This window comes from Tigriopus californicus, chromosome 12, assembly GCF_007210705.1.
Source record: "Tigriopus californicus strain San Diego chromosome 12, Tcal_SD_v2.1, whole genome shotgun sequence".
Taxonomy (NCBI): domain Eukaryota; kingdom Metazoa; phylum Arthropoda; class Copepoda; order Harpacticoida; family Harpacticidae; genus Tigriopus; species Tigriopus californicus.
In genome coordinates, this window is record NC_081451.1 from 15,049,578 (window position 1) to 15,073,754 (window position 24,177).

Sequence of the window (24,177 nt, forward strand, 5' to 3'; positions counted from 1 at the left end):
GTCAAGGAATAAGAACGTTGCAAGACAGGTCAAAACGCACATGACGGAAACGGGGGCTTCTTCGCCGTTGAGTTACGGGCTCGGATGATGTCGTACTTGGCATAGAAAACTTGCTTAAAGGGGAAATCGAGGATGAAGGAGCCAAAGTCGAGAGCCTAAGAAACCGCCTATTGCGGCGGAAAGTGCCGGCGGGAGTCTCAATTAAATAAGAACGACCATGGGGAAGACTCTCCATAACCGTACCACTGACCGACCAATTCTTGTCAATCGAAGACTGATCAAGAACAGCATCCCCCAGAGAAAGAGGGACAAGATCCACACCGCCAGCATGAAAGGCCGTGGCGTCACGAGTGGATTGTCGTGCATTAGTGAATTCGAGGGAACTTGCGTGGGGGGATGAAGAGGCACAAACATTGGGCAGATTTCCACGGAGATGTCTGCCAAAAAAAACAAAGGCCGGACTAAATCCGTCGGCCCGAGGCGTTGACCGCCAAGCAGCCAAGGCAACACGAAAGGCTTTGTCTTGCACGTTGACCTTTTTGAGCAAATGCTTCATAGATTTAACGACCGCTTCAGCCAGACCATTGCTGCAGGTGTGGTATGGCGACAAGGTGTTGTGTCTGATATTATGTTCCTGGCAAAAGTCTTCAAATTTGGCACAAAACTGAGGTCCATTATCACTTTTGAGCCACTTAGGAAATCCAAATTCGTAAAACCAACCAAGAAGAGTAGCACAAATGGTTGTGGTACTTAAGGATTTCAGTCGAGCAACAAGGGGATAGCCATTAAAGCGATCAACCAGCAAGAGAAAGTGAATCCCATCCACCTCAAATAGATCAGTGGAAACATGTTCCATCAGAAAGGAAGCCGTGGCTTGTTTAAGCGGTTCTGGGGAGTGAGAAGGAAGCAACTCGACACAGACAGGGCACTTGGCAATAGCCATCTGAATTTCATCGGTCATGCCCGGCCAGGAATAAAGTTGTCAAGCCAAAGTACATGTTTTAGTCATACCTGAATGTGATTGGTGTAGGCGTGATATTATTGTTGATCTGGCGGGCCGTGGAATGACAAGACGTGAGCCATGCAAAATAATCTCTCCGTCGAGACAAAGAGCACTGAAGATGGATGAAAATGGAGTTAGAGTGGGTGTCAAATATCCCTTACGAATGCAGCACCGTAATTCTCTATATTCCGCATCGGTGTTTTCAAGAACAAGGGATAATCCGGGGTCCACCGTGTCTATAGCCGCACATACCTATATCCACGTCCATAGTAGAATCCGAGGGGAAATACGGCGCCCGGCTAAGAGCATCTGCGATGTGGTGCATCTTTCCCGCTGACCATTCCAAGGAAAACGTATACCGGACCAGGCTTTCCCGGATCCTCTGTAGACGATCATTGGACAGTGATGATAGAGGTTTGTCGAAAATCCCAAGTAATGGTCGATGATCTGTTATCACCTTGAACCCACGCATTCCCCGTAAGTAAAAATCACATTTTTGGATAGCCCAAAGTACTGCCAAGCAATCCAACTCAATTGTGGCATAATTTTTTTGAGCAGGTGACAAGGATCGAGAGCCACATTGGATCAATTGAGGTCGGCCGAACCTATTTCGTTGAATGAGGGCATAGCCCAGACCGTGGAGTCGAGACGCATCCGTCAATACCTCAGTCGGAAGAGCCGGATCGAATGGGGCTACCACTTTAGATGAAGAGAGAGAAGATCTTTTGCCCGCTGAAATTCCACGTCATGGTCCTCTAGCCAGACAAATGCATTTTTCTTTATAATAGCTCTCTTAGAGCCACCGTAGCATGGGCCAGGTCAGGTAAGAACGACCCTAATTGGTTGGCTAGTCCGAGGAACGATCTCAATTCCATCAAGTTTTTGGGTGTTGGAAATTCCCAAATAGAAACCACCTTAGACGAGTCTGGCCGAATCCCTTCGGGGCTTACGATAAATCCGGCAAACTTCATTGTCTGACCAATGGCCAGTTCCTCTAAAGAGAGACGAATGTCTGCGTTTCTGCAGCGATCTAGAACGATGCGTAACCGTTCATACAGTACCTGTTGTGTTGGGGCCTGAATCAGCATGTCATCGACAATTTTCATAACCCATTCTAAGCCTGCAACTGCGGCATCAGTCCTGATGTTAAATTCGTCAGAGCTCGAATTCAACCCCATTGGGGCCACAGTATATCGCCATTTACCAGAGGGGAGCAAGAATGTACTTAAGAGAGAACTCTCATAGTCGAGTGGCACCTGGAAATAGCCATGAATAGCGTCTAGTTTGGCAAACCATTTAGAATCGAAGCGCACTTGTTTCATGAGGTCGTGGGCAGAATAAAATGGATGAATGGGTCGTTTAATAGATTTATTCAATTGCCTGTAATCAGTTACTAAACGGACCTTTTTTCCTCCAGGTTTTTCCTCATAGTGCGCCGGAGATGTCCATTCTGTGGGTTCAGTGCAAGGAACGATCACTTTGGCTGAAACGAGTTCTTTGATTAGAGAATCAGACATTTTTTTAAAAATGTATTGGGACGGCTTGGGCAGTGGTCACCTTGCATGGCTTAATGGCGACAGATTCATCTAACTCAATGTGCATCTTTGGCCCTCTGATTGTACCAGAACAATCTCCCAACGAATCCACTAGCACATTGGAGTACTCCTGTTTAATTTTTCCAATCGAATCGAGAGGATGGCTGGGATTGGCATCGACACTACAGACAGATGGTAAAGAAGGAGGCACAACATCCAATGCCAAAAGATCATTCCATCCAACCAGCATCGGGCCTTGAAGATCTGGCGAGACTATTGCAGAAATCTTTGCTGAATTACCTCTCATTGTGCGCAGATTTAGCAATACCGAGCCCGCATTAGTGATTGACGTCCCATTTGCCGCAACCAACCGTGTGGAAGAAGGCATCAACGGAATATCTGGTTGAACAAGACGTCCAGGGATGACGGTATGGGTTGCACCAGTGTCAGCAATAGCATTGACAGGGAGGCTTTGACCATTTTTAAAGGAACAATTGAGGTAGAAAGTGGGTCGCTCTCGACTTGCCGCAGTAACTTCCATGACAGCCGACACCCCAGCTGGTGAGCCACTGTGGTCCCCTTGATTGCGATGAGCACGAGTGACGGACCCAATCCGTTATCAACCTCGACTGCCAGCCGCTGAGACACTCCTTCTTCGAAACGGTGTATCTCTTTCTCGACTTTGTTCCCGGCCTCGTGATCCCTTATCTTGGGACGAGCTGCGCTGTCGACGTTGACCACACAATCTAGCCAAATGGCCTGGGTATCCCCATAGAATAGAATCCAAAGAGTAGAAATACAGGGGCATTTATCAGAGCCAGCTCTTATAACATGTGGAGTACCTCAGGGTAGTATCTTGGGGCCTCTTCTATTTTTAATATACATCAATGATCTTCCATATGCAACTAACTAACTTTAAAGTCACAATGCTCGCAAATGATACGACGCTCCAACACTTTAGCACAGATTTAAATACTTTAGAACATGAGACTAATCTGTGGCTCGAGGGAGTTTCAACCTGGATGCAAATAAACAAGCTCACCATAAACCTGGAGAAAACAAAGTTGATATTTTTTAGTACCAACAACATACCTGTCAATCTCAATATTAACGTGAACAAAATAAAAGTCCAACAGATTGGGTCGAAACACGCTGAAAAGGCAGTCAAATTTCTTGGGCTTTACATTGACGATAAATTGGACTGGAAAGTTCACATTTAGAAACTGAATAAAACGGTACGAAATAGTCTCTTTACATTCTTTTTAGCCAAACAAGCACTACCCACACAAATGAGACAGCTTTTATACAACTCAATAATCCACTGTCGCTTGGAGTACGGAATTGAGTATTTCGGCAAGTCATCTTCAATACAACATCTTATGACCACACAAAAGAGAGCAATTCGCTGGGTTGTGTCAGCAAGGAGGTCTGAACGCTCTAGTAATTTTTTTAAACGTTTGAAGACTCTGAAGGTCCATGATCTGGACAGATTAAAACAACTAAGGTGTATGTTACTTGTAACGCTTGAATCAAGTCTAACGAGATCAAGAAACGAGACTTAGTAATACCTAAAGAAATGAGAGAAGTGTCGGTCTAGTTGGTAAGTCGTAGACTGCCCTTTATTCATCGTGAACATAGCTTTATATACACAACTGGAAAGGAGAAAAGGAGGAGCTTAAGGCAGAGAAGAGGAGGGGCTTAAAGCGCGTGTTTCAACTTTATAGCAACTTGTTGGAGAGTAGAGTCTCTCTTTGGGATCAGGGTGTGGTTCTCCCATGTCGATGCTTTTGTTCGTATACATACTTTGCACAAAAGATAGAATCCCTTCCATTGTAAACTCATATGCAAAGATTACTAAAAGGAATGGTGAGATTTACTTTTCACTACCACTTTACCGTCTAAGCTGGTTTCAGAAACTACCCCACTATACCTTCCCCAAGACCTGGAATAAATTTGGCCAAGCAAACGATTTTAAAAAGGTGACGAATAAAGACTCAATCAAGCAATGGATCAAAGGTTTGAAAGAAATCATCACGTCCTCATATTCAGTAACATGCACAGTTTAGAATTGTTTCTCTTGTAAACACACATAATCTGAGCTTATCCTGATGTTTTGCTAGTTAATGCACCAGGCCTGAGAGATACGTTCGAGGGAGGAGGAATCGCTCCAACTGATCATACCCAATGCCTTCTGGCGAAGTGTTCACTACATTAGACCATAAAATACCACTGTGAACTTTGCCGATTCAGATGCAATTCCACCTCTTGAAACCAAGCCCTATGGCTTAAGAGGATTGCGGGGCTACCCACACTTTTTCATCCATATCTATTTATCTCTTATTAAGTTCAACCTTAAAATCCATATTTTCTCATGCTCGTTTAACCAAAAACCACTGGATACACCCCAAAAATACATAAATACATCCAAACATTCATGGCAAATGATTTCGCGCACTGGGCAACAATGTGGAGGGGTGTCCCGGACGCCCACAGTCCTCACAATCTGAAAGCACTGCATCCACGCGATGTTGAGGTACAGCTTTTTCATGAATCTCCCTTGCAGCTTCAAAGGCTGCCGCAGTATCTAAAACTTTGAGAGTGGGATCTGGAATCTCAAGAAGTCTCAGAAACAAATCAGTCTCATGCTTGCAAGATAGGATGAGCTCAACATGTGGCGTTCGTCAACAGTAGGTATGGCAATCTCAGCCTCGTCTCCTTTTTGACGCAATTGGTGATAAAAATCGGTCAGCTTTTGTGACGGTCTCTTTTTACATTGCTTCCAGGCAAGACGACGACCGAAAAGTGGTTAGATTTCCATGAACCGATCCTCCAGCAATCCAACGCAATCGTCTATGGTATATGTAGTGCGGCTTGATACGACCACTTATTGTCGACAACAATTCACCCTCAATCCTGGACAAGAAATAGGCGCGTTGTTCGCTAACCTCCAACGAGGACATGTGAGATGCCCCGAAATAAGACCAGAATTTTTCAATCCACATTCTCATCTCAGGTCGTGACGATTCCAAAGTCAAGATTGGAGGTCTTAATTCGCCAGCAATGCGGAATTGCTCCACGCGTTCAAATGTGGGAGAATTCTCACCAGCTCTCCTGCCAGAATCGCTACGACTTGTGGCAGAAGCCGCCAATCATGCTGCGGAACCAAGATGTGTCATGAGATCCTCCATGACTTGTTCTTGTTCCACGGCGATCTTATTGTCGTTGATGACGAGCTCCTCGTATATTTCAGCAATTTTTCCCACTCTTAACTGCAGATCCTTGACAATGGATCGAACCATTTAATTGTCAACATCGTCTCCAGCGACGATATTGTCCAAAAGTCTCCGGTCCCGAGTGAAATAGCCTTTATGCGTCCGGATTGACGATCGATTGGCTGCCATGGCGTTGTATTAGGTCTAGTTTCACTCCTCAACGAACGAAGGCAGTCTTCCGCCCGACACACCCTGTTTCGAGTTGAACGTCACTAATTCCAAGCCGAACCAACGGGGATGGAAACATGCACTAGCATTTTTATACCCTTTATTGCCCATTTTTCATCCTTTTCACATTTTCTTCGTATTGTTTTTCTACTTAAATTGTTTTTGCCTTGAAAGGCAGCTTTGTGAGATATCAAAACAATAATGATATATGTCAAGATTTTTAAGATTAAGGTTCAGGACGCCTGGTATTTTTATTTTTCACAAATGGATATCGACTGTTGGAATCCAAGAACCCTATTCAACTTTTCTTCAGGAGCAGCAGCCTTCCTGGTTTGCAATTTTTGGAGGTTAGTTATTGAACAGTCAAGTGGAACCAACCGGAAAGTGTCGTAAGCCCTGATCCAAGCAGGCAGTTGACACGCATTCCAGTTGAAGTCGCCTTTTAGTGGAAGCCAAGAGCTGAGTTGAGTGTAAAAACATACCCCATGTGAAATGTGTATTTCAACCATTTCTCTGTGTTGTGATATTGGTGTGCCATATATCTTTCCGATATGTTCGTATTTATGGTTGCAAGTTTGTATCTTCCTTCTTTCCGTGTTCTTTTCCTTCTCTTCACCTCACTTATAAAACGAGTTTGGGGAGAGGTGAGGGATAGTACCTTTTTGGAGAGCGAAGAATAAAGAGTTCAAGGGAAAAAGAACGTGTTGAAAATGAAATCCATAAAATAGGAAATTACTTAAACGNAGGGATAGTACCTTTTTGGAGAGCGAAGAATAAAGAGTTCAAGGGAAAAAGAACGTGTTGAAAATGAAATCCATAAAATAGGAAATTACTTAAACGAGAGGTCCATCGTAAAGCTTGGATGTTCCTCAAACCTCAGCCAGAGGATCATCATAGGCAAGACAAGGTCATTGCTCCCAAGAAGAAGATTGGAAAACATTTGGCGCATGTCGGTGGAATTGGGATCAACTTGGGACCTTTGTCATTAACAATTGTGATCTTCGTATATAACAAAAATCATGAACTTGGATGACCAGACTCCAAAGGATTCCGAATCAAAGACACAATCCCCTCCCTTGGATAATATACCGGAGGACATTAAAAGAGTCCGTCAAGATTTGGATCAATTGGTAAAACGACAGGATGAGATGGGTGAGATGTTATATGTGATTTTGAGAAAACTAGATGGCTTGAGTAACGCAACAAAGCCAAGCTCTGAATTCCATCCTGGTTCAATCTCTATTCCGCCTTCCCTCAATCCATGCGTTTCAACTCGACGTTTAAGTACACTCAAGAAAAGTCTGGGGAGTCATTTAAGTAATTGCAAGAGAATCAATCTTGATTATGAAGAGCTTCTTGAAGGAGAATACACCGATATCCTCGGTGTGCTGGCTCGTTTGAATACGTTATATCAGAACCTAGAACAACTATACAATGACATCAGAAGATCAAGCCCAGTGGACTTACAATATCAAGTACAACTGGAGGGTGAAGGAAAGCTGAGCGAAATCAAGAACAAAATAAAAAAACTTGGAAAGCATTTTGGACCAACCTGAGAAAAGCAAACCACCGTTAACTGCTTCAATGATGGAACAAAATACATCAACATTTCGCTATGGAGATCCATATTTGAACAAGGACCATTATCCGCAACATGGAGGTGCGGGGTTGAACCCTCCGAATTTGATCTCCAGGGATGAGTTAGCCCAAATGATAGATGGAATTGGCAAACGAGTTTTGGAACCCTCAGATATGAGGAAGAAATTGTCTATTCCAAAATTTTGTGGTAAAGAGGACTTTGGACCTTGGTTGGCAAGATTTGATGCTCTGGTTCATCAAGACTCAAGGATAAATAACTGTGCGAAATTTTTAGGGCTATATGCAGCCCTGGAAGGAGAACCTAGAGATCACATAGAAGATCTAACGTTGGGAGAGTTTGCCGGGCATCACTACACCCGTGCTCGAGATTTGCGGATTCGTTATTATGGAGGAGAAACTCGGAGACGTAATCGTCACAGTCAAAGATTTGATGAAATACGTCCCTTAGCGACTCTCAATGTTTTAGATCTACGAAGTTTATCATCAAAATTGGAAGGCGTCTGTCAACAATTAGCAATTGATGGACAACAATCCGCCCTCCACCACAAACACAATGATATTTTCGAAAAGGCAATGGGAAAGGTGGGACGGTTTGCAAAAGGCTTTTCCTTATGGTGCCATGATCGAGACGCTCCTATTTGTCTTTTCTAAATGCGATTATGGCTTGAGAGAATGATCCGTTCCAGTGATGATGTTGAACTTCTAATGAAAAAGTCAAGGCCTATATCAAATCCCAATTGCAAATCATTCCTGTCCTCAAAGCAAAAACCCAACACCACCATCCGAGTCATCAGTGTCTTCTGCGTCCAGTGATTCAAGTCTCGCTGATTTGATATTGCCGTGGAACGTCCCTTTTCATGCGTATGTTGTAAATCTTCAGAGTTCCACCCACTTTCTTCGTGCGAAAAGTTTCAAGATCACACCAATCGCGAGAGATTTGATCTATCAAAAGCTAACAGCTGTTGCTTAAAATGCCTTAAGCCTTCCCACACTGTAAAATATTGCCAAACACGTGAACGAGGTGGAATATGTAAGAAACCTACCCATCACACACTCCTCCATCGAGATGATTTTAGTAACAAGAAAACAAACCGAAAACAAAACATAAAGAGTTTTACAACCCGTGATGAAAGTTCTTCATTGAATTCATCGAATGATGAATATGTAGCCCCCCAACTATTTGTCAACAAGAGCAAAGAATCCGGCTATGTAGCTATTGCTATTGGAGCAGTGTATGTTCTATGTGGAAAAAAGAAGATGAAAGTGAATGCTCTTTTTGATAAAGGTTGCAACAACACGACCATTTCTAAGCGTGTCACGGATCAGTTGAACATCAAGCATATGGGAAAACCTCATAGGAGAACACTCAATGAAACGACTGGTGTGGAAGTTGAAGTAGAGGTCATAGCAGTAAACTTTAAGGTCGCTTCAATTGGACACCACCGCGAATTTTCGAAATACGGCATTTCTTCAAAAGCGGTATACGACGTCTCAGCTCATGCGATTAATCGGGTTTGTCCTGGTCTGTACCCGGTCGATTGGGCTAAAGTCTTGGAAAAGGAACCTCATCTACGAGGAGTGAAACCTGAAGAAGCTTCCGTATCGGAGGTAGACCTCATTATTGGGACAGATTATTGCGGTCTTTTAACACCTTTGGAGACCAGATTTTCTCAGTCCAATGTGAAAGCTCCTACTGCGGAATTGACACGCCTCGGTTGGATTTTGATGGGTCGAAATGAGACAACAGGCAATAAAAATCCAACTAATTTGTGCTACAAAGGAAACTTAGCATCCGGTTCCATTCACCCAGATCTATATATGCTTGCCAAGCAGTTTTGGGAAATGGATTCGCCTTCTGTAAGGTCTGGGTGGTCTTCTAAAGAAAAGATGGCCTTTGGAAAAATGGAGATTTCGCACGACCCAATTAAACAGCAATTTGAGGCAACAATTCCTTGGAAAGAATCCAGTGGTCCAAATCTTCCTTACAAAAGAAATGCGGTTATTCAACGTCAATCTCGCTGCCTGGATACAAAATACCTTGATAAGAAGGGTTGCTCTCTCCAAGAAATTGAAGAAACATTTATGGATTACAAAGAGAAAAAATACGTTAAAGAATTGCCAGAGCTCTCCGAAGATTCTTTTTATCTCCCTTTCTTTCCCGTGGTGGATCGGACAAGAGCAACCAACCAGGTTAGATTAGTCTTTGACGCAGCCGCTAAATATCAAGATAGATCTTTAAAGGATCAAATTATGGAGACTCCAAACTTGATAAGGAACTCTCTTCATTGCCTGGTGAGTTTTCGCCTTCGTAAATTTGGCATAATCGGTGATATCAGCCAGATGTTCAATAGAATTTCTTTGGCTCCAAAGGACCGACGTTATCACCGATTTGTTATGGTGGGGAAAAATGGGAAAATCACGGATTACAAGTTCCAGGTTCAACTTTTTGGAAACAAATCGGTAGCCAACATTTCACAGAAGACATTAGCAGAATGCGTCAAGCTATTTGATAGCAGACTTACCACTTGCATCGGAAGCCATTCCTACCCGCACCTACATGGATGACATTTCTGACTCGAGACACCGAAGAAGAAATTATGAAAGAAGTGGAAGAACTGCCCACTCTTCTAAATCATGCCTCTATGGCGCCAAGAAAATGGTTATCCAATTCTCGTGCAGCTTTGTCAAGCATTCCTTCAGGAGATCGAGCTAATCAAGCTTTCGATCCAAACAAAGGTATCATTAATCAAGGGAAGATTTTAGGAATGAAATGGTGTCCAGAGTACGATTTCTTTTTGTTTGAATGGAGAGGATTTGATGAGTTGAACAAGATTGATTTCTGGACGAAGCGCAATGTGTTATCAACTCTCTTCAAACAATATGATCCATTGGGACTGCTTGCTCCTTATCTAATTCTTGGCAAAGTTCTTTTACAATCTATTTGTACTACCAAGTCAGGATGGGATGATCAGATTCGACAAGATTTGGATATGAAGTGGACCCAGTGGATCAAGCAAGCAAATCGTTTGACGGACGTCAAAATTCCCCGCTACCTTGGATTCTCGCAGGATAAGAACACTTCAGTTCATATTTTCGTTGACGCCTCGATCGATGCAATAGCGTGTTGTATCTACGTGGTCTCCAGTAATTCAGTGAAACCTTTGCACTCTAGACTAGTGTTCGCGAAAGCCAGGGTAACACCATTGAAATCTCATAGTACATCCCGTTTGGAACTCGCTTCAGCCCACTTGGGCCTTACCTGGTGGCTTCATTTGTTCGAATGTCTAGAGAAGGAGAAGCATGATGTGACCTTCTGGACTGACAGTAAGAATGTGTTATATTGGATCAACAACCCCGCAAAGCACCACAAGATATTTGTTGCTAATCGAGTGGGAGAAATTCAGCAACATTCTAAATCGAGTCAATGGCGTCATGTTCCAGGTAATATTAATCCTGCGGATATTCCAAGTCGTGGAATCAGTCTCTCAGAGCTGGTGACGTGCTCCCTCTTTTACGAAGGTTCCCCATTTTTATCATGGCCGGAGAACCAATGGCCGGAGACGAGACTAGACTTTGGTGATCCACAGGACCTGACAAAAGAAAAGAGGGCATCCATTTTGAACTTTATGAGTGTTTCCGTAGATTTTGATTCTTTCCTGATTTTTGAGAGATCCGTTGGTCGGATTTGGAATGGATGGACAATTTTAGCTCGGAGAGCTGTCATCCTTCTCAGAGTTCAAATTTGCTGGAGTTTCTTTCGATATGGAAGACGGGATATGGCAAAGCACTTGTTCAAAGGAATGGAAAATTCTGTTCTAATTCAGATGGCTCGTAATGTTCTTTTCAAAAGAGCTCAAGAGAAGACATATCTTAATGAGATTGAGGTGCTAAAGACGGGGAGCTCGTTATCAGTAAAGCATCAAATGGCAAAATATACTCCATTTCTAGATCCATTTGGAATTTTGAGAGCACGAACTCGCCATGAACGCTCTGACCTCCTTCCTATAGAAACCAGATTCCCAATAATATTACCTACATCACGTCCAATAACACATCTCTTCGTACAGGATTTGTATTTCAAGATGAAGCACCCTCTCGGAACGAATGCCATGAAAGCCGAAATTAATAAGTATTGCTTAATTCCCGGACTATGTAAACTTGAAAGGAAGACAAGAAAAGCGTGCGTCAATTGTGTCCAAGCCAACGCTAAAACCCAAATCCCTGTCATGGCTATTCTACCATCCTATCGATATTCTGGATCACTCCGAGCATTCTCCAATGTTGGAATTGATTTTACGGAGAGTTTTTCAATCAAACAACTTCGGTCGACTCGTTCAACAAGAGAGAGACCAAAAGCTTATGTTCTTGTGTTTTCGTGCCTCCAAGCACGAGCTATTCATTTGGAGGCTACTGAAGGAATGTCAACAAAGGATGTTTATGAAGCCTTTTGCCGTTTCTCAAGCAGACGGGGCGTACTCGCCAGAGTAGTATCGGATAACTACTCGTCATTTAAGGCTACTGATGATTTACTCATGGATTTGTTCTCTAAGATCGACTTCAAGATCGATAGTGACATTCCGGTGTTAACTCCAGCCCATTTCCTCGTGGGACATGTTGGAGGTCATTTGTTGTGTCCCCCTCTTTGTACTCGAACTAATCTCTATGATCGTTTCAGATATTTGAACACTACACTTAATCACTTCTGGCAAAGATTGATATCAGAATTTCTTCCTCAATTACATCCAAGAACAAAGTGGAATCAGGAAAAACCTCCACTCGAGGAAGGAAACTTGGTTGTCCTTCTGGAAGATCAATTACCCCGAGGTTTATGGAAAATCGTTGTTGTTGATCGGGTTTCGCAAGGGGGAGATGGTTGTGTCCATCAAGCTTGGATCAGGCCCTGTGATGGCAGTATTTTGAAACGCCCCGTATCCAAGCTATTGCCACTCGATATCGAACCATTGAGTGTTAACAACTAGTTTGGCATTTTATAGTTATCTGAAGGCTTGCAGCTTCAAGGCTGGAGAATGTTGTGATATTGGTGAGCCTTATATTGCGTCTTTCCGAAATGTTCGTATTTATGGTTGCAAGTTTGTATCTTCACTTTTTCCGTTTTCTTTTGCTTCTCTTCGCCTCGCTTATAAAACGAGTTTGGGGAGGTGAGGGATAGTACCTTTTTGGAGAGCGAAGAATAAAGAGTTCAAGTGAAAAAAGAACGTGTTGAAAATGAAATCCATAAAATAGGAAATTACTTAAACAAGAGGTCCATCGTAAAGCTTGGATGTTCTTCAAGCTTCCTAGCCGTCCAATGCAAATTGTCAATTTCACATCCGCGCCGGACTTTCAAAATACCACGGGAGCAAGCCCGGGTTTCAGTGAGTCTTTGTGCAAGGAGATTGGAATGCGCCAAGAACTGGCCAAAAACGACCTTCACGAGAAAAATCCACCACGGTCGATTATTTCACACAAGAGGCTCTTCATTCCACAAGGAGTTCAGACTTCTAAAAAGAAGGGGGTAACATTCTCACCCGAGGTTGTGGATTTAGTCAAGCGAGCTCAGCAAAAAACCTTGCCAAACGACGATACTTTATGGCTATCCGACAGAAAACGTTCACCTTTGAACCAAAGGTTGTCAATCCCAAGATCCATCCTCCAATGAAGACAAGGTCATTGTCACTTGAGAACCTGTTCAAGCCCAGGCAAGGCCACGATTTGAATATTTTCTGGAGAGGTTTGGACAAAGTCTCAAAGAAGGAGCGACTAGGAATGGGGATAACACGTAACAATGCATAAACTTATGTCACTGCAGTGAAGAAAAGCTTGCTGACTTCAAATTATTGTCAACTGGTGGCACCAAAAATTGTTTTCGGATGAAATTTATTCCCCACCGATTAGTTGGCGGTGCTCATTTTTGAATTTGTGGCAAAATATTAAAAGGTTTAGATAGAGACTTTAAGGGTTATTAATATCGTGTTAGGTTAGGTTGAGTTGGGTTAGGTAAGGTTGGATTAGCTTTGATTAGGTCAGGTTAAGATTTTAAAAAGTAGCACCACCAACTAATCGGTGGAGAATAACGTTTACCTTGTTTTCGCTCAAGTGAGAAAAAAAAATTCAAATGCTTTGAAAGATTTGGATCAAACACTACAAACCATCATAGGCACACCTTCAATGCTGAAAAGAAGGGAAAACATATGATGCAAAATTTACCTCCAGATTGTGTTTTTTTTGATAAATTCATTTGGCGTTCATTTACGTGAACGAATTACTTATTAGTTATTCACGATGATGATAAAAGGTGTATAAAGTCTATGTAAAAACATTAATAGTTAGACAAGACAGGTAAATGGTCAAAAGAACCTCAATCACAACGTTTTTATCACAAGAATAGCCAAATATATCAACTTGAATTCATTGGTGGATGAAGTATTAAATGAATATAAAACTAAATAAGGTAGCTAGTTGTTTATCTTGAAGTGTTAGAGAGCATTTCATTGATCAACAATTACACGGCCTAAGAAAAGCATGGAAAGTCATTGACATGGGTTTGACATGTTCATGGAAAAGCACCAAAAAATATTTCATAGGAGTCACAATTTTGTTTGAAAACTATGCATTCAATGAACGCTTATCAGGTTATCAGCAAAACTCGTAAACAGGTTTTCTAAACAATAAAAGTGCTTTGAAAAGCTCGTCATAAAAGTGCTTTTGAATCCTGCCATACCTTGTTTGACACATGACCATGTGTTTAACTATCTCTATTACTAAAGATATTTAAGTCTTATTGGATATTTCTTTTGTATGTATGATGCATACAATAGCACTTATTACTGAGTGATTAAGGGCTCGTTCTTGAGTAAAGGGTCGCCATTAGAGGCGGAGATCTACTAGAGAGGGGAAGGGGAAAGACTTGGGTTCGAACCCATGAACCCACGTTAGTCACCTACAATACAACCATCTTCCCAAACATGTTCATGGTGCTACCCACAACACTGATAAAAGAACTGGGCAAGTGTCAAGACTTCTAATAACCTTAGATGCGTTTCCAACTAAAATTTTATCCAAATCTATCGAATAGACGATTAGGTATAACGCTTTTAAAGATTGGATTTGCATCAAGTTTGCCATTTGCCCAAAAAATATGATTTGCTTTTTCTATGCCCCAAATATCAATGGAAATATTTCACTTTTCATATTCCTTAAAATCAGATGACATACATAGTTCTCTTACCAGAGTTATCTCAATGACGAAGGTCATTCTGTACAGAAGGTACTGCACCGGTTTTGTGGTCGTGCATCATGAAGCAATTGAAAATTCATTAAGAAACAATTGCCAGAGGCATTTTGTTATCTTGAATGATAGACGGATATTGTTATCAATTTTGCTCGTAGCATGCATGCTGCAAGTGAAATGTCTAAAAGAAGTAAATGCGTTTATATTCTCAGTAGTGCCGCACCTACTACTTGAAGGGAGATCATGGATGAGGCATATCGTGAAATTGGGGCAACCGGTGGGACGGTGGGAGGAGGTTGTCACACTCACGTCCTATCAGGACGGAATTTCACGAATAATACCGCAGAGCTAACCTTTGTTGACAAAGTTTTTCCCGCGAATGTTTGTTGTCCTGCCTTCCAAGCCTGTTCATGAGACTCTTCCCGTGAGTAATGTTTGGGTGCCTGATAATCAGTCATTTCGATGACTTATTCAGAGATAATATGCTCTTCTACAAAATTATAAGCAATTTGTTTGAATTAAAACCGATTAGCCAAATTCAAGCTAATATTATGTGCCCTACTAACTCAACAGAAATCTCATCAAAATAACCATATGCTCATTTACATATTAAACAAGACGACTCTCTTCACAATAGACGTGGTCTATGGCTTTATGAGCCAAAGTGTAGTCGAGAATGGATGAAAGCTCTCCCTGGGTATGCTTTCCCACCCCATCTTAAATTACTCAGATATCCCCGATTATAAATGCACCAACAAGGTTTTCAAGAAAAGATTGAAGGCAAAGTCCAATACGATGGGTCTTGAAGACGGAATGTGGTTTTCTTTTTTTTGTTTCCTCACGCTCCGTTGTGTGTTCTGTTTGTTATTGCGTACTGTCATTTTTCCTATTTTCAAAACAAAAAAGAGACATTTTCTTCCTGGTCTCTACTCTTTCCCAGTATTTTATCTCATGAGTTAACTCATATTCAATCCCAAAGGGGACAGCATTCACACACACCTCGGTGTCGTGCTGATCCCTGGATGCCGGATCTATAGATCTCTGATGAAACCATCACATCGGTCCTTTTCTCTTTTCCATACCAGTTCCATATTATTTCCCCCTTCAGTACGTGAAATAAACGGCAATCAAAAAAAAAATTGCTCAATACATAGCAAACATTTCACCATTAAGGCCAACTCTGAAATGTATTCACATTCAAACGCCTCGATTCAGAAGAAATCAAATTAAGTGACCTCGAAAATGCTGGAGATTTCAAAAGCATCAAATTTATTCGTTGATTGAAATAATCAGAGGAATGAAACTGTTTCTTAGCCATACAAGTTTGAAAGCCTTTGACACAGTAAATCTGAAAATCGTCGAAAAGAGCAAGTATGTTAATATCGATTCCAATCAGCCAGATACGCAACAACTACCCACTAATAGAGACAACTAATTGCCCAATCTTAATGACCATTGGGATACAAATAGTCTTCATTTGGTCGCCTACTAGAGCAAAAAATCATTTTCCCGCTTTGTCCCACCAAATGTGAAAAGAACCGGAACTTAGGGCGACTGTGCAATAGAATGGAAAACCGAGATTGAATCCGGTTCGAGGATTGAAGTTGGAGTAGTGCTAGGGTGAGTTCGGCAAAAGACTCGAATCCAGCAGAGGACTCCAGTCTTTCATTGTAGTCAAGTCGAAAAGAAAGACTCATGTACCAAAAACTGGCCCCACTAAACTGAGCACTAAATTATTCAGGATGGAGGAAAACCAAGAAGTAAAGGAACAAATCAAGGAAAGTCTAACGACTCTCAGGAACCGGCTAATGCTATGTGATCAGAAAATATAAAAAGAGCTCAATTGAGTCAAACTTTAACCAAAATTAATTGACCACTAGCCAAGTTACTTTCAGAATGACAGGAATTGATCAACTGGCACTTGCTCTGAGCATCCTTGAAGCAAACAAGCTCTGAAAGGGACAGAGGCTTTGTTAAGCAGTGGGATGTTTTACAAACAAGAACCAAACGGTCAGTCAAGTCTTGAACAATCTTGCCCAAAGACCCATTCACACCCTCAATTTCGGACAAATTTGTTCTTTCTCTTCTTTTAACATCATGTCAATGTAGATCAGCTAAATCAACTCCCCAAGAAGTCGAGAAATTAACCTTGTGACAAAAAACCGCACACATTGCCCTCACCTCACATTTGTCATGAAAACTTTGGGCAATCAAATGCTATTGGTAATACTTGCCGAGATTTGGGACCAAGTAAAAAATCACAAAGATTTATTCTGAATTCGCGACGCATTAAGGACTAAAATATGTGTCTTAGTTGCAGACATTATTATCAATTGTGACTATATAAGGCCTTTCTCTACATTTAAAATGAAAAGAGATAAATTGGACAAACCCAAAGCAAGAAAACAGAGAAACCTGAAAGGAGAAAATTTTGAAAAGCCCAATGTCAATTGTCAAATTTGCAAACTGAAGAAGGGAACAAGTGGTTGTTTGATCGTCTGCAAATTCTGTTTGACCAAGAATGCTGGTCTTGGGCAAATTCAGTTGTAGATTGCATCGTGAATTTTTGAGACTTCATTTATAATAACAATAATGCCAAATGTCACTGGGTAGTGCGACGGCATCTAAAAAGAGTTTTGATTGTATTTTATGACGATTTACTTGCTAAATCAGAAATATAACTTTATGATCTTTGTATAAAGATACATTTTACAAACTGGCAATAAACAAGGGTAGCAATAACGGTTATTACTAATGATTAGTTTTGGTTTTAAGTAGATAACGGGATTTTGACCATTCAGTGCTATAAGCACCCACTAGCCACCGACAAAAGAGTCTTTTCAACAGCCACCCATGCTTTCTCAAATTGTTCCTCCAAACTATTACTCATTAGATGCGCTCCGTCTTGCTCTGGGGTATCATGGTCTCCCCATGAAATTGTTCATGGGGTGAACCTAGGAATCTCAAATCTGTATTAATCATTAACTATCTTTTGAGCAATAAATTTTTTTAGTCCATCTTACTCATACCATGAGCGAGACACTGAATAAAGCATCATCATAACAATGTTCGTATCAGGATGGTTGGCCTTCTGGGACTGTAGTTAGAGTTCAATGGTTTGCTTTAGAAAGGTCGGGGTTTGTTTTGAAAAGATCGGGAAGAGAAATTGGACAAGTAACCTCTCTCAAGCTTAGAGACTGCGCACCCTTACAACACCGCATTTGGCACTATTATATTATGGTATAATTTTGCGGCACTTGAGCGAAATATTACTCCCGCTTTATTAGCTTTGCCGCATAGACCGTTTGATTATTCTAAGTGATTAATTGAAAGGACTGCACCAGTCACAATCTTTCACAAACATTATTCAAAATATTAATACTTCTGTTAGTTGGAAAAGAGTGACTGCTCCGGCTTGATTTCCATTCTCCAAGATCACAATCTGGCCTTGAATTCCATTGACACATGATATCCCACTGATGTGACCCGTGGTATAAATAAAGGGGTACTCGCCACATAATTGGTAAGACCCATAATCCAGAGGTTGGTCTGCAGGTGGCACCACGTTCCCAATCCACACTTTCATAAAGCGATTTCTGTCACCACAACAGTCTCGACGACCCACAAAGATGAGACGACTTACGAGGAACTCACCGCCCAAGTCCACGGCAAACCAATGTTTAGTCAACGTTGAATGTGTATAGACATGCCAATAGCTCATTCCGATGACTCCGTCCACTACGCCAGGGCCTTCGTCTGATCCATAGAGTGTGGAGCTTGGATATGTTACTTTATTGAGAGCCAAATTGTCGCCTAGGTACTGGCAAAAGAACTGAGATTTAACCGTTGAGCTTGGAACAGACTCAAAAGTTTTGGTGACCGGATTCACCACAAAATACCGCTGATTCCAAGTGGTGTATTTGGGGTGGGATGGGCCCACCACAGTGGTTTCCACTCGTCCGGTTTGCCAAACCAAGTGAGGCTGATTGGGATCCGACCCAACTTCTCGGACCAATGAGGTAAACCGAGTAGAGGATGAATCACCCACAAGAACACTCATCTTGTCAATGAATTCGTCCGAATCCTCCAAGGGCAGTATTCCACCTTGATTCAAGCATTCAAATTGGGCGTTTTCAATGCTCATTGATGTAGTCACTTGCTTTAGAAACAACATTTCGTTGGCCAATCGTAACTGCACATCAAATCCGGTTAATGCAGCTTTGGTAGCAATATTGGACTCCGTTTCTTTTTGGGATCGCATGATGGCCAGGTTGTCCACAGATTGTCCAATTGGTTTAGTTTTGGCCAAAATTGGATATAGTGAGAATGCATATGGTTTGAATTCCAAAATCAGTTCACAATTGTTGGTTGCCTCGTTTGCCAAATATCGGGAGGCTCGACAAGCATGGTTGGCTTCACACATGGAAAAGCAGACCAAATTAGAGTGCACTGTCAAAGCCTTTATAGCTTGTATATTAGCAAGGAACATTACATAAAATAAAGCACATGTGAGCAGTCTTTGTTTTTGAGCCATTGCTCCCAAAATGAAGGTCTAGTGTTTCAATCTCACTCAACTCATTGCGTTTTTTTGATTGCCACGATTAATTACTGAGTAGAGCGATGAGAACGAACACATCTTGATTGATGGTTCAGGTAGACATTAGGACTCACCGGCAAAACAGAAAATGTATTTGAGAAAGGCATGTTTCACACGAAGAGAGTCATATATCTGTTATAAACACACTTTTTAGGTCGATGACAATCCAGACTTATTGGAGTAAGGAAGTCTTCCTCTTGCCCTCCCCAGCCACCACAATGTATTAATTTGCTGCTCCCTAATATTCGTTAGAATAACATTGATCGGTTGGAAAGTCCAAGGACAACGTCACCCCTGGACAAAGACGACAGGGAGCGGGTAATGTATCTTTTATCCAGGTGAACCGAATGCATTTTCCCTCGTATAAATTGGGCTCTTGTTGACATAGAAATCATTCGTCAGGTTTGACCTCAATCAAGCGTCTTTGCCAAAAGTAACAAAATTGCTGGATCAGGTTTCATATCAGTATACAAATTAGACAACGATGTATAAAATTCTCATGGGTGCATAATTCAAAGGAAAAGACAGTTTGATGACATTTTTCTACCTTTATTCAGACGGGTAGTTCTAATTCTTACTATGTTCAAATTGGGTTAACATTTGACAACGTTTTAGAGTTAGTGGAAATAGTTTTACCTCAAATTACGGCCTTTTGAGGTCAATGAGAAAGCCATAGGCAATGTACTCGTAGAGTCTATAGCCAACATACCTGGAGATCAGTTCTTTATTGTGTTTTCAACTCCAAAGAGTTTAGGAGCAACAACTCATTGCTCTATTGATAAGTTTGTTGAGATCTCTTTGAAGTAAATGACTCTCGATATTTGTCAAAAACTTATTGAAAGGATTTAGGGTCAATTCCAGTGACCGTAGAAGCTTAACGTGCGTTTTGAGAGCGCTTTCAAGCCCTCGAGAATCCAGGCTAGTTAAAACAATGAAGTCCAACTCTCTTCTTTCTCGGGCTGCTTCATTGTTCATTTTGCTGCCTTCATATATTCGTAGGGCGTATGTTGGCGTCGATTCAGTAGCAGGATTTAAGTCAGACTTGAACAAGTCTTTGACTAAAATTCTCGATCAACCTAATATTCAAGGGTTAGGGCGACTTTACACTAGGATGGAAAACCGAGATTGAATCCGGTTTGAGGATTGAAGTTGGCCTAGTGCAGTTTATCGCAATATGATTCTTCTGTTCGACCTTAGTACAGTGAAAGACTAAAGTCCTCTGCTGGACTGAAGTCTTTTGCCGAAGCTCATGGATACTGTTGCAGATGTATTGGGAAAGATGCATTTGCCCCTCCCTTAAATACCTCATACTGCATTGTCGCAATCTACTTGGTTTGTTGCAATATAGCAGTTGTTAAATTGTCTTATTCTCACATTATTCCTGATTGTCTTTTGACAAAAGCTCAAGCTTTTCCCCAATATGCAAATAGAACATCAATACTTTACACGCAAAAGAGCAAATTTAAAAAATATTTGCATTATAGCTCAGATCTCTTCACCCTGAGAGATAGCTAAAATAAAGCACCCAGAGGAACCAATTTCATCTACAAACCTGCATGATTTAGGGTATTAATTTGGGGTCCAAGTCAGAAGACAACTTTAATGACTTGTTTTCAAAGATGCTTTGCTTTTTTTTCTTTTGCAAGATTAACTTAATGTTTTCTTTTTGTGCGGCTTTTTGCTTTTACTGTAAGTAAGTTGATATCTTTGCGTTCGGGAAATTTTTATCCAGTAAAAATGAATTATTTGGTCCTTTCAGAATATTTTTAGTGATTGTTTGGCCCCAAAAAAACATTTTTTTCCGAGCCCTGGTAATCACTATTGGCAATGCATCGCTGAGCCTTCCAACTGATTGATGGGTGTCCCAATTGAGAGAAATTCCCTCTTCGTCGTTACAACAAACAATAATTAATGGCTCTCCCTCGGAAATGACCGCAAGATCGCCCATTATAGCAGTTAAAGCAGCAACTCATGTTTGTCTTATACTTGTTGTGACTCCGTGACTGACTATTTATTGGGACTAGAACATTCTTAGTTCAATGACTAGAATAAAACATCTTGGATGAGTATGAACATTGTTGTAGATTAAGTACCCCAAAGAAAGAAAAGCGGATGCTCTACAAATAGGGTACCCAGCACGCCTGATGTATCAATGCATTAGAACTGGCGAACCTGGCCAGTCCCTAAATAGTCATGATTGGGGTTTTGGTGAGCGCATGCCAAGTTTGACTTCAAAATTGCAAGAAGATCAATACCTACACTTTCCCTGCGACTATTTGAGAGAAGCAAATAGTAAAATGAAAGAGCTCGATAGAGAAGAGAGGACTTCTGTGCCACTAATCAATATTTTCGGAATCCCGTCTCAAAAAGAAATCGTCCTTCCAAACACTAAGTCAAAGAGATTACTACAGTGTGGTCCAGAGGGTCGTGGAAAAATGGTCGTGGTATCTATCCTCACTTCTCTACTTTATAAATTGGTCCAACCTAAAGGTGCTCACGAACTACAATCGACGGTTTTGCTTAACTTTTGTTCAATAACAATTGCGCTCCGAACATTTAGATTGTAAACAAAGAAAAGGGGTCAGTTTTGCTTGACACTTAAATTCCAATGAAGGAAATTTTCAAAATTACGAAATGCTCCATATGTCTTGGCTACAAGGTCAGGACAAAAATGAAAAATTGGTTTGGGGCTCAAATTGAAGCCTAGGTCAAAAGGTAATGTGTTTCTCACTTCCTAGACCTTGGAGATTGAAGCCAGACCCACAACAAGTATATGCACCTACGCCAAGGAGTCTTTTCAACTCCAACTCCAACTCAACACGTGCTAAACGACCCCACTTTGGGCGACTACAGTTCACTTCTAAAAGACGTATTGATTGACAAGAAGGAAGTCGTCGAAGCTATCAATCACCTGAAATCTTCAAGCTCTTCAGGACCTGACGGTGTAACGGCACAGTTCCTTAAACGCACATCACTAGTCATCGCTCCAATTTTTACATATTTAATGAATCGTTCTTTGTCAGAGGGGAGGGTACCCACACAACTAAAACATGCCCATATAGTCCCCATTTATAAGGGAGGAAATAGGGATCAACCTGTGAATTATCGACCAATCTCATTAACGTCGAATGTTTCCAAAGTTATGGAAAAGCTTGTTAAGACAAAGCTTCTTGAATACCTTGACATAAAAGGTAGCATTCCTGACCAGCAGCATGGTTTTCGTGCCCATTTTAGCACTGTGACACAATCGATTCAGCACTTTGACGACGTTATAGAGGGACTACAACATAGCGATTGCGTACTGTACTTGGACTTTGCTAAAGCATTTGACAAAGTGGATCATATTCTACTGCTAAGTTATTTAAGTAAACTAGTGGTGGGAAGAAATATTTACTCTTGGATCAGAGATTTCCTCACCAACCGCACACAAGCCGTTCGAGTTGACGACTGCTTAGGCTGCCCTCGAAACGTGGTATCTGGGGTACCTCAAGGAACTATTCTGGGTCCGATCTTGTTCGTTTTATTCATTGCACCACTACACGGATTGCCCCTCCAGTCTTCAATATCTTCTTATGCTGACGGTACTAAGTTAGTGTTCGGAAGAAATTCACAAAACCAGACAGCCCTGCAAACTGACTTGGACGTTGCATACAAATGGGTCCACTCTCAAAACATGGAATTAAACGGGGATAAGTTTCGAATCATGACGTACAACCAAAATGAAGTAGACAAGCCAATTTACACCGACAATCGCCTGAAACCCATTTTATCAGTAAGCTCCGTTAAAGACCTTGGAATAATAGTTGAAAATAACGGTAAATTTGAAGAACACATCCAATCGAAAGTGACCAAAGCATACCAAACTTGTGGCTGGATATTCCGAACTTTCAAATCCAGAGACGCTTATATTATGAAAACTCTATACAAGTCTATTGTTCAACCGCATTTAGAATATGCTTCCCCAATCTTGGCGCCAATGAATGTAGGGGGGCTGAATAAGATAGAAAAAGTACAGAGAAGTTTTACAAAATATATTGCAGGCATGTCCCACTTAAGCTAATGGGAAAGACTTCAATCCCTTAAATTATATAGTATTCAGCGTAGGTACGAACGCTACCTAATCCTTTATGTTTTTAAATGTCTCCATGCACTTTGCCCTAACCCGGGAATGAAGTATAACGATAGTGACAGAAGTGGCATCACGTGTGAAATCAAATTTAATTTCAACCCATCAGATAAAAAGTTGGTGAAGACCTTAAAATCCTGTTGTACTAAACCGAGCACCAACCCCTTATAATCGCTACCATGCTCACTTCGACGATTCTATTTACTAGATGATCCATTGTTAAGTTTTAAGCGACATTTAGATCGTTTTTTATCAACCATCCCAGACCAGCCTTTCGTTCAAGGGTGCCCTAGAGCGGCAAATTCGAACGCATTTTGTGACCAAATCTTTTATCAATTGTGACTTACGGGGAACTCATTCTCCTGTATCGGTATATCAAACCCAAAAAGAATATTAAAATAAATGTGGGCGGGACCACCATTTTGATGATGATGACTCATTTATTTCTGGTCGCAGGGACACGAGATATACAGTTTTAAATTTGTATGGTTCCTATTGATCGAGATTACGGATTATTATATTCCACGTCACAAAAAGATATGTTTCACAATGTCTTTGTTGCTTCTTTGGATACATATTTGTTATTACTGAGTAGATAGGTCGCAGTTCTTGATTAAACTTTTCACTTTAGCTTTGCTTTCTTCCT

The 24,177-nt window shown here is 41.3% G+C and overlaps 1 protein-coding gene across 1 annotated transcript; it reads right to left on the bottom strand.

Annotated features, from left to right (window-relative positions):
* Positions 1-18,065: 18,065 nt before the first annotated feature.
* Positions 18,066-19,645, bottom strand: LOC131892404 (uncharacterized). The gene is made up of 2 exons (XM_059242263.1): positions 19,480-19,645; positions 18,066-19,221 (listed from the first exon to the last, which is right to left on the bottom strand). The coding sequence occupies exon 2, from the start codon at positions 19,067-19,069 to the stop codon at positions 18,176-18,178; it is 894 nt and encodes a 297-aa protein (XP_059098246.1). The 5' UTR covers positions 19,070-19,221; positions 19,480-19,645; the 3' UTR covers positions 18,066-18,175.
* Positions 19,646-24,177: the final 4,532 nt, after the last annotated feature.